Source organism: Conger conger, chromosome 10, assembly GCF_963514075.1.
Source record: "Conger conger chromosome 10, fConCon1.1, whole genome shotgun sequence".
In the NCBI taxonomy this organism is placed as follows: Eukaryota; Metazoa; Chordata; class Actinopteri; order Anguilliformes; family Congridae; genus Conger; species Conger conger.
The window spans coordinates 41652211-41664140 of record NC_083769.1 but is presented as its reverse complement, the minus strand read 5'-3'; the positions used below and the strand labels follow the sequence as shown (position 1 = coordinate 41664140).

General features: G+C 41.9%; 1 protein-coding gene across 4 annotated transcripts in view; it reads left to right on the top strand.

Moving 5' to 3' along the window:
* Positions 1 to 1749: 1749 nt before the first annotated feature.
* Positions 1750 to 11930, top strand: part of nadka (NAD kinase a) — a 25017-nt gene continuing 14836 nt past the window's right edge. Inside the window, exons 1-3 of one of the 4 annotated variants that reach the window (XM_061256766.1) lie at positions 1750 to 1891; positions 6993 to 7189; positions 10201 to 10284. In XM_061256766.1, the coding sequence (XP_061112750.1) occupies positions 7026 to 7189; positions 10201 to 10284 (248 nt within the window). In that variant the 5' untranslated portion in view covers positions 1750 to 1891; positions 6993 to 7025. Of the gene's footprint in view, positions 2009 to 6992; positions 7190 to 10200; positions 10285 to 11930 lie in introns of all 4 variants that reach the window. The other 3 variants (XM_061256765.1, XM_061256768.1, XM_061256770.1) reach the window with 3 other exon arrangements.

Genomic DNA, 11930 nt, shown 5'->3' with positions numbered 1-11930 from the left:
GTCTGAAATGTGGAGAGAGAGAGAGAGAGAGAGTGTGTTAGAGACTTTTCCTCAGGTTCTGAAAGCATATTGCAGTCAAGGCAAAACCAACTTCTGCCACCAACAGTATGCAGTTACCACCCAGGTACAGTGGCTATTTTCTGCCATCTTGGTCACCACTAATAATCAGCTGAGTTGGGGGGAGCGGCCTTGTCCAGCCAGACCAAATAACCCTCTGGATTCTGACCGAAACCTTCCCAAAAACCAACATGAGGTGAACTTTAGCCTTTATTCCATCTCGCCTTATCTAATGCCTAGTCCAACAAATACCCCCTGCTTGCCCAACGATGTAATGACCACACTCCTGCCCTGTGCATCAGTTAACAGCGTTTATATACACCGCCCAGCCACAACATTAAAACCACCTGTTTAAACCAGTTTGTTCATGCTTAAAAATGCATAAGCTTGTCTATAAACACTTAATATTTCATAATATGATATGTGTACTTCTATAAGCAGATAATCATAAGTGAATTGCCTTCAAAAGTAAATTTTTATTTTTAAATGAAAATCTTGTAAGCTCATTGGGGGGAGGGGGGCGGGTGTGCATTGTTTTGTTATTTAAATCTCTTGTACAGACTGGTGTTCATGATTATGTCTATCTCAACAGGTGCTCCAGGACCTGTAAATTATTTAAAATAATAGTAACACCACCCGCCATACTTCAAAATGCATGGGCTCTATTCCAACATAAGTTTCACCACATGGAAGGAGGAAGGATGAAACTGGTGTAGGATTAGATGGCATGCATTTTTACGTATGGCGGTTGGTCTTTATTGCTTTTAAATATGAAAAGTCCTGGAGCATCTGTTAAGATGGGAGCGTGTCTATGTTCCCACAGCCCTATGTTCCCACAGCTCTATGTTCAGTTGACTTCACACTCAGCAGGCTGCTTGCATGGGACCTGAAGAAATCCAGTGTATGTTTGTGCAATTTAGACACAGTACACGTTCAATTATCTATACGTTTTTAATGAACAAGCAAACAAGCGAAATAAGAAAAAAAAAAAAACACTATTTATGCAGTTCACTTAAAACTGGAAAGGGCTCTACATCAGTACTTTTCAACCTTTTATGTGTCAGAAACAGGCATCTGCAAGTGCTGTCCTTTGAGGACTATTTTGACATCTAAATATATAAAGTTCAGTTTACACGATCAATAATAAACATTTAATTTTGAAAAAAAATGAAATCTTAGAAATGTGGGAACATAGGGATGACCCCGTTAAGATAGACGTCATCATGAACACTAGTACGTACCAAGATATTTAAATAACAAAACTATGCGCCTTCCCATGAGTTTACAAGATTACAATTTTCACTTGAAAATTTAACTTTTTCATGCAATTCACTTATTATCTGCTTATGTAAGTACACATATCATATAATGAAATATGATATGTTTATAGACAAGTTTATACAGTTAAAATACTTTTTAATAATGAAATAAAAGGTTTAAGCAGGTGGTTTTAATGTTGTGACTGATCGGTGTACCTTGTCATAGATTGAAATAAACCCGTTGACAACGTTATTTTCTTAATTAACTTACGAAAACCGGTTTGTTGTAGTCATTTACACTGGCAATTTCTTACTGCCCACTACCTTGCGTTATCATCGCCACAAAACGATGACATCCCTAAAGACCACGTCGTTTCTTGTGCATTCTGGGAAAGTGCGCTTTGAACGATGACGTGTGCGAAAGTATCCAATAGATTTACTGGGGCAGGCGCTCGACTCCTGTGTTGCCAAATGTGATGAAGTCCCACATATTTAAGATGTCAAATTCGGGCGAGAATTGCAGTGTGAACATTTATGGCATACCTCTCAACAAAAGGAAAATACAATAGACTCTGGTATGCATTTCCTCCAGGACGATACACTCATAGCATATGAATTCTTCTGTTGTGCATTTTCCTACTAGAAACCTCGTCGCTCAAAGACACCAGCATCTCCCGATTGCTTCTGTCGAGGTTAGTAGATAGAAGGGAATTTTAACAATAGGATGCTATAAAGGACCTGGCAACAGTGACTCCGGTGTTGTTTTAAACGTGTTTGACAACTGATCAGCTTAGTTAGTAACATTACAATTTTTTCCTCGGAGATGCTCTGATCAAGAATCAGTAGCTAGCTACTGTAGTACACTCACTGAACCGCATAGCACACGCAAGGTAATGTTAACGTAGTTTAGCTAGCTAACTCTAACAATCGTGACAGGCTAGTCCGCTAACTTCGTTAACGTAATTTTACTGTTGTTGAGTGATGATCACCGCCAGTATGCATATGCTCGTTGTTACCGCTTAGGCAACTGTCAGATTCTTTATTTACAAAACATGCTAGCTATCATGTCTGCCCAGTCCCATTCAAAGGCTACAACCACCGGCCTATAGCATTAGCACGATAGGTAGCTAAGGTAAGTTACTTAGCTCTAACCTAATTAGCCATCTGTCATGATCGTGAAACGTAGTTAGCTAGTCCAGTTCATTCGCTAGCAAACTACTTAAGTGATGAGTGCGTTAAAGAAGTTATATAGTCTAGCTAGCTATGTTTTCTGTCACAAATACGCTTTGTGCTGCAGATGGGCTTTTTAGCTATAGCACATTTGCTGCTGTGTGATGGATTGATCTGTTTGCTACGATTAATAAAGTAAGTTGTGTTAATTCATGCGTAAATGATCTGGTGTTTCAGGAGTTCTAGCTATATTAGGGCACTTAACGCAAACATTTTGTTTGGCATGTAACTTAAATTGGCTAACATTATAAATGACCAGCTAACAAGTTGGAGATTAGCTTTACGCCGGTTACGTCCGGCAACTTTAGCTATCCTAGTTTAAGAAATATGGGTTGGGCTATTATGTTAACTTACATAATTTGCTGTCTGTGTCGTATTTTGAATGTAGCCACTGTAAATCTGGAATTTAAATTAGTAACGTTAGCCTAAATCATTTAGTACCGATGACTATTTCCTTGTAAGAGTCAGTCTGACGTTAAGGTGAGAACTTAAAATAGCTCCCTCAAATAGCTAACTAGCTTTGTTTGAAGCGTTTTTTGTTCTGTTTTTTACACAAACTGCTACCATAATTTGGTGGAGTAAGGGGGCTAGTCTGTATGGCAAACGTCATTATTAACCAAGTGAGCTGACTAGCCGTCTCATCCTGCAAAGAAAACCAATGCGGGACGAAGAGGAGAAAAATTGCTTTTCTATTAGCTAGCTTTCTTTTTTGTGGTCTGACCGAGGACGGTCCAATGGAAACGAGCGAATGGAATCGTACTACTTTTGACAGGAAGACACTGGCAGCATTTTTGCGCCAATTGACGGGTTTCTCGTGGTTCTCCAGTGGCAATTTTATATCGGTCGGGTTTGAATGGAGAAATGAACTTGAGCGTTAATTGTCGATACTGATTTACAAACGGCATGATTTTTCAGTCTTGTAACTGTTGAAATTATTTGTGCACTGCAGCGGAATGATGCAGAAGATTACAGTAACGCAGTAAGATCATCGTTTATATATGAAAAGACAGTTAGCTAAACGATATGTTATCTCACCCTGCTAGTTTTGTCAATCGGCTTGTATTGCTTTAATTCCAACCTTCGAATTATTGACAGAATTACAGTAAGTAACGTTATATCTACTTCCTGATTCACCCCAGATTCCAATGAAAATTTCACGATTTGCATTGGACACAGTAATATCTGTAATTATGTGCATCTACTTTTGCTGTAGTGTTTATAATGTGAACTTGAACCGCACAACGTTACTGATCCTCCTTACCACAAGAGATGATTTGGTTGTGTCAGCAGTTGGCCTCTTCGTGCGTTGTTTCATAGAATTAAGTAAAATTGTTTGAGGGACTTTGCCTCCGTTATTTGTAGCTGCACCATTTACGCAAAAACATACACCGATCAGCCACAACATTAAAACCACCTGCTTAAACCAGTTTTTTTTTCATTATTTAAAATGCTTTAAACTGTATAAGCTTGTCTATTAACACTTAATATAAGCAGATAATCGTAAGTGAATTGTTTTGTTATTTAAATATACTGGTGTTCATGATGACGTCTATTTTAGCAGATGCTCCAGGACCTGTAGAATTTTTCATATTTAAGAAGAAATATTTAAGCCATATTTGAAAATGCATGGCATCTAATCCTTCATCAGTTTCACCCTTCTTCCCTCCATTGGAATTATATGGTGCTGCATGTGGTGAAACTTATGTCCCCCCTTTCTGATATCCCTATCCTCCTTGTCTAACCCCCCCCCCCCCCCCCCCCCAAAAAAAAAAAGATTGCACTTATGATGACTATATGTTTAGAACAACATTTCATATGTACAGTGGTGTGAAAGTGTTTTCTTATTTCTTTGCATGTTTGTCACACTTAAATGTTTCAGATCATCAAACAAATTTAAATATTAGTCAAAGACGACAAGTAAACACAAAATGCAGTTTTTAAATGAAGGTTTTTATTATTAAGGGAGAAAAAAAAATCCAAACCTACATGGCCCTGTGTGAAAAAGTTATTGCCCCCTAAACCTAATAACTGGTTGGGCCACCCTTAGCAGCAACAACTGCAATCAAGCGTTTGCGATAACTTGCAATGAGTCTCTTACAGCGCTGTGGAGGAATTTTGGCCCACTCATCTTTGCAGAATTGTTGTAATTCAGCCACATTGGAGGGTTTTCGAGCATGAACCACCTTTTTAAGGTCATGCCACAGCATCTCAATAGGATTCAGGTCAGGACTTTGACTAGGCCACTCAAGTCTTCATTTTGTTTTTCTTCAACCATTCAGAGGTGGACTTGCTGGTGTGTTTTGGATCATTGTCCTGCTGCAGAACCCAAGTTCGTTTCAGCTTGAGGTCACGAACAGATGGCCGCAGTGGTTTTCGTCTTGGAACTCTGCCATGCAGGCCATTTTTGCACAGTCTCTTTCTTATGGTGGAGTCATGAACACTGACCTTAACTGAGGCAAGTGAGGCCTGCAGTTCTTTGGATGTTGTTGTGGGGTCTTTTGTGACCTCTTGGATGAGTCGTCGCTGCGCTCTTGGGGTAATTTTGGTCGGCCAGCCACTCCTGGGAAGGTTCACCACTGTTCCATGTTTTCGCCATTTGTGGATAATGGCTCTCACTGTGGTTAGCTGGAGTCCCAAAGCTTTAGAAATGGCTTTATAACCTTTTCCAGACTGATAGATCTCAATTACTTTCCTTCTCATTTGTTCCTGAATTTCTTTAGATCTCGGCATGATGTCTAGCTTTTGAGGATCATTTGGTCTACTTCACTTTGTCAGGCAGGTCCTATTTAAGTGATTTCCTGATTGAGAACAGGTGTGGCAGTAATCAGGCCTGGGTGTGGCTAGAGAAATTGAACTCAGGTTTGATAACGCAGTTATGTTTTAACAGGGGGGGGCAATCACTTTTTCACACAGGGCCATGTAGGTTTGGATTTTTTTTTCTCCCTTAATAATAAAAACCTTCATTTAAAAACTGCATTTTGTGTTTACTTGTGTTGTCTTTGACTAATATTTAAATTTGTTTGATGATCTGAAACATTTAAGTGTGACAAACATGCAAAGAAATAAGAAATCAGGAAGGGGGCAAACTCTTTTTCACACCACAGTATTTCCCTAGTTATGGATGTGATGCTTTGACTTGTGGAAGAACCTATGCACTTGTAAGTCGCTTTTGATTAAAAGCGTCTGCCGAATGACTAAAATGTGAATGTAAAATGTAGGAATAGATCCTAGACAGACGTCATCATGAACACGAGTCCACATCAAGATATTTAAATAACAAAACAAGGCACCACGCCCACCCCCTCCTTCCTAATGACCTTACAAGGTGTCAATGTTCATGCATATTGGTGCCGTGGGGTGGGCGCTGGTATCTATTGCATTTTCACGTACACGTTGCCTCCAGTGATGTGGATAATTAAAATTTGCATTGACAGTGATCCCTGAGACCAAGTTGAATTTGAAATAGAACTACACAAGGCAGTTGGAAGTTAAATATATTTGAGATTTGCAACACCGACAGTGCCTCCTTTGGTGTCATGGGTGTGCCCCTTCATTAAAATCAAGGGCATCCAAATATCACTTCGCAATTGGAGTAGGTCACAGCCACGATGCATGCAAATAAATCATTTTGTTTTCATCATGTCATGGTGGACATTCTTTTTCATTTCAACAAGGGGCATGTGCTGTCACAAAATGGCCACATAAACATCATTCCATTCAACCAGTGGCTCTCCAGGAACAAAGGTTGGCCACCTCTGTACCTCCCTGCTGGGTGATTTGGATCCTTTGGGTTTACTTGGGTGAATTAATTTATGCTGAGTCAGGCCATAACTTGCCACACAATGTTATGTGGAGAAACTGACCCATCAGCTAACTCAACCAGGCTGCACCAACCTATGTATTTCAAAACCAAATCAAGATTACATGAACTCTGCATTTGTAGCGGTTTAATTTTGTATGCTTTTGTAGGTAATTTACAAAGTACTTAATGCTATTTTTAAGGCAGTGGAGTTACTGGCAGTTCAGTGAGGAAATTAAGTTAATTGTTTTTATTCAATTGCTATACACGCATTCCAGTGCAAACTGGAAAAAGGTCCCTTCCTTGTGCTTGTAATTGACCCAGGTAGAGTTGCCTGAAGGTTACATTTTTTGTTGCCTGTGTGAGTAGGAAGCAGCTCTTGTTTGCTGTCACAGTATGATGGGGACTGCCTGGTATTGCTTCAGTGTGGAAAATCTTGCCACATTGTGGGTGTTCAGGGAAAAATCCTTCACTTCCTCGATTGTTCATCTTCCTCTTAAGGAAATTAAGCCATGCTGTGGTATCGCTTCCTGTAACGGGACAACATTATTGCCTGGCCTCCTGACTCGATGTGTCACCCTTGCCGCAGGGCTGTGGCTGTGATTGATTGCCGGCGTTTATAGGAATGTGTCTGTGTTTCCTTGTAGACTTGCGCCTCCCGTAGAGACTCGAGACCGGTGATGGAGAGCAGCCAGGGCCCAGGCTGTGCCCGGGAGGCGCGGGAGCCCAGAGGGGAGTCCCCTCCGTACTGCTGTGCGTCGTGCGACGGGGGGGACCTCCACCGGGGGCTCGCCCTGCGCGGGCGCACCAAGGCCCGCAGCATGTCCGCCTCGTCCGACTTCAGGTACGACCTGTACTCCCGGTCCCCCGGGCTCTGCACGGCCGTGCTCTGCTCGACCTGTTCTCCTTTTCCCGTCTCACTTTGGGGGGGGGGGGGGGGTCAGAGGGCACGCGCGCGCAAAATGCATGAGTTTTGTTTTTAGAAATGTTAAAAATTCCGGACGCAAATTCCGGACGCAATTCCCAGAATTCCTTCTGCCAGATTGACGTTGGAAATTAGGTGAGGCCGCGGAGACGGCCTCTCAGGACAGCACAGAGGATGACGGATGCCCTGGTCCAAAGTCAGAGTCATGTGAAGGTTGAGGAGTCTAATGGGGGCACTTCACTCCCTCATAAGGTGCCCTGGCTGACCTTGTGGCCAGAGGGAAGAGTGAAAATCACACAGAACAGAAGTGCAGATTTGCTGTTGGCCAGTGATTTGTATAGCTAGGGCATTACATTTACATTTGACATTTTAGTCATTTAGCAGACACTTTGAATCCAAAGCGACTTACAAGTGCATAGGTTCTTCCACAAGTTAAAGCAAAACATCCATAACTAGTAAAATACACATGAAGTGCTGTTCTAAACATACAGTCATCATAAGTGCAATTCAATTTTTAAAATTATTATTATTATTTTAATTTTTTGGGGGGGGGGGGGGGGGGGGTTAGACAAGAGGGATTGGGATATCGGAAAGGGGGGGGGGGCATCAAGAGGTAGGCATTATATCTTTGGCAGCATTCTAAACAAACATTAGCATAACCATGTGTGTTTTAAGTCTGTAGTGACACCACCCATCACATTCTTGAAAAGAAAAGCATTTCTTTAGTTGAGTCATAGAGAACACATTATTCATAAATGCCACACATTGTTTTTGTTCTGCCCTTAGCTATAGCTACTGTATATATATATATATATATATATATTAAATATAGTATGCATGTACAGTATACTAAAATACACCCCCCCCCCCCCCATTCTCTGATTTACACATTTTAAAATTATTTTTATATAAAGTCGCAAAAAGTTAATTGCTCTTAATTTATTCCATCTGTAGTCTGAGAGATGAGAAACAAGATACAAAAATCACATACATTCACAGCAATGAGTTTTAACCAGCAAACGATGCCAAATGCAAAATCTTATGCAAATGTCCAGGTGAGGTAGGATTGAAATGCTCAGGGCCTTGATGACAAAAGGCCTCTCAGATCTGGGGATGGCGAGCGGAGAACAAACGTCGCCCCGGCAGCTGCGCTCTGTTCCTCTGTAGCCCCGTCTCATTGAAACGCTTTTGTTTGATACTGTTTATTTGAAAAGCAGTCCGCAACAGATGGTGAGCCATTAAATCTGGACGGCTAATCGGATTTGCTGGCCCGGGTCACGTGACCCGTCCTGCGGACTGGAGCCTCTTTACGGCTGCATGTGTGTGCAGGAGCCACGGTCGGACCCCCCCACTCTGCGCTCGGCCCCCCCAGGAGTCACCCTGTGAGAGGGGTAGCGGTCTGCTTTCCCTGGGCGACCCTTTCTCGTGTAGCTGCCCTTTCCCTCAGTTTTCCTAAGTATGTCATATCCCAGTTTTTTGTTTTGTAGTTGACGTCTTTTGGAGGCGTGTTGCAATGATGATGACTTGAGTAGGAAGGTCTTTCATATCAGTCGGTGATGAATCTGCATGTGCTGCTGTGTAAATATGTTTTACTCTGTACATGTTTTTATAGAGTAGAATGTGTGGGATTATCGCTGGCGGATATGCAAGAGATTTGATCCTTTATTTTTGTATTTGTTGTCTTTTTATTTTATATATAAAAATTGTCTCATTGTTTTTATATAAAAAATAATTAGCCGGCAACTTTACCTGGAATACCGACTGTGGCTCTGAAATATTCCGAAATATTTGCGTATGACGCCTAAATGTTAAAGTTTGGCATTCCGGAAACATTTATGGATCAAGCCGACAAAACTCAACTTGTCACTCTAAGGACGTCCAACCAGGCTATGTTGCTTCTTACAACTGCAAAAATAATAAAGTGGATGACACATGTGCCTCATATAAATGACGGCATACCTAACTAGCTCCACTGTATGCTGTGGTTTTGGATAAACCTTTTACTGTACCTTTTGAGTGGGCCCGTCTTAGTTTTGGGACAAGTGATTTGGTGAGTCTTTAAGGTGTAAGTGCTGGTTGTTTTGCAGTATTTATAACTTCTAGGAATTTGGGTGTTGCTGTCTGTTATGCCCCCCTTGATCAAGACAGATATAGTCATTTCTGTAAAATTGAAAGTTCGCTCTGTATGAATTTCCAGGGTGTCCTTGCTTTTATTAGATTTTGGCTATGGACCAATAACCAATGCATGTTCCTATCCTAGAGTAAACTTTTTGTATCACTATGCTGGCTAAATATTGTCAGACCAGTATTATCAGGAACATGAAGTTCAATCCATTCTGTTAAACAAGATCTGTGTTTTCTCAGATAGTCTCAGTTCCCTGTGGTTTTGTAATCGTAAGTTGGAACTAATACCGATTTCATTTCCTTCTGGTTTGCTGTTATAGGTGATCTGAATGTAATGATTAATTCCTAAACAGTTGGCTTAGATGCCACTTCTGACCATAAGTCGTGACGTGAGAATTCTTCCAAAAAATGTTTACTTTTGTCAGGAAAGTTCTGGGTGTAAATATTGCCTACACATTTGAACCCTTGAGTCTACAGTTGCACCACTGTCTTGTCTTCAGCTCTTACACCGCACACATCTAGTTGAGCTCGTCTGCAGAAATCAATGATTAATCCGGAAAGCAGGGGTTCTTCACTGACGCAATGGCTTAATCTACCACCATTCCTCAGGAGTTCAGATTTACCAATCTCCCCGGCTGTGTAAGCAAGCTCATCTCGCTCTGCGATTTGAACGGGGTGTGATTTTGTGTGTAAGTCGTAAGCACCCTTGATAAGATAGCGTACCGAAGAAGTGAAGCATATCTCCGCGGGGTGTGGTCGGACGGGTTGGTAATCTTATTTTCCCCCCTCCCTGCCTGATTTTATAGGAGGACCCAGTCGCTGCATGGGCCGAGTCCTGTGACCACCTTTGGACCGAAAGCCTGCATGCTGCAGAACCCGAAGGCGGTGATGTGAGTATGACTGTCCCGCCCAAAGCCGATTGGCCGCCCCGGCTCTGAGAACAGCATGTTTCCTGTATCCACGGAAACGGGCGTAGGATAAAGGGGAAACGGTGTTGGAAAAGTAAAACGTGGGAAGGGTGAAATGTGTTTACTTTCAGGGAGCAGGACTCTTATTGTTCATTTGCGTCACCAAGGCCACCGTCAGAGTATTGTGCCGACAGAAGTCAACAGAGTTTCTTCACATTTCACGTATTTGGGCTATTTTATCATGTATTATTATTATTTTTTATTTATTTATTATTATTTGTTTAGTAGGCATTTTAGTGTGAGAACCTTCCTAAAAAAACGGGAAGCTGTTTTAAGCGGATCTTTCTGCAGGCCTTCCTGTTGAGGCTTTTACTTTCTGGGTTTCTCAACTGTAGTGCTGGTGGAGAGGGATGTAGAAGAGTGAAATGCCCACACACACACACCCACACACACACTCACACTCACACTCACACACTCTCACACACACACACACACACACACACACATACACACCCACACCCACTCACACCCACACACACACTCTCACACACACACACTCACACACACTCACACACACTCTCATACACACACACTCACACTCACACACACTCTCATACACACACACTCACACACACTCACACACTCTCATACACACACACTCACACACACTCACACACTCTCATACACACACACCCTCTCTCTGTAGGAGGATATGGATCAGCTGTTCACTAATGGCGTTATGTCTGTCTGTCTGTATTTCAATTAATTTGTTTCTTTAGACTGACGCAGCTTGGCTTTCTGTAATTGTCCTCGGACCTCAGTATGGTTGCTTCCGCTCCTTAAAGCAGACCAGAGTTATCCGTAGAGAGACAGACCAGAGTTATCCGTAGAGGAGCAGAGCAGAGTTATCCGTAGAGGAGCAGAGCAGAGTTATCCGTAATGGGGCAGAACAGAGTTATCCGTAGAGGGGCAGAACAGAGTTATCCGTAGAGGGGCAGAACAGAGTTATCCGTAGAGGAGCAGAGCAGAGTTATCCGTAGAGGGGCAGAACAGAGCTATCTGTAGAGAGGCAGAACAGAGTTATCCGTAGAGGGGCAGAACAGAGTTATCCGTAGAGGGGCAGAACAGAGTTATCCGTAGAGAGGCAGAACAGCAGCGTTTTCCACTGAGCTGCAGCTGAAGCCTTTTTGGCGGTTGCTGAGGCACATTACTTGTGTAATTACACAGGAGAATCACACAGCTATTTGCCTGCCACAGTTAAGTACCGAGAATAGCAAACAGCTTAGCAATATGGATGTTCAAAAAGGAACTCTTTTCACTAGCCTCCCATATAAGCTAAGTCCTCACAAAAGTGAAATAAATAACCTCTGCTATTTCATTTAGCAGCTATGGTGGCGCTAATATATTTTTGTAAAACTACACTGTGTCTTGTATGTGAACTTCAATGAAAAGGTCAGTTGAAGAAAACTGAAAAAGAGTTTCTGTCTGTTGGTGTGCCAAGGAATTTGACGAAAAGTTCTAACAAATTACACATTTTGTAACAAATTACAAAATATTTGTCACACTGGTTTCACATCTTTTGACAAAATTTAAGATTGGACAAAGGGAACCCATATAAACTCATTTAT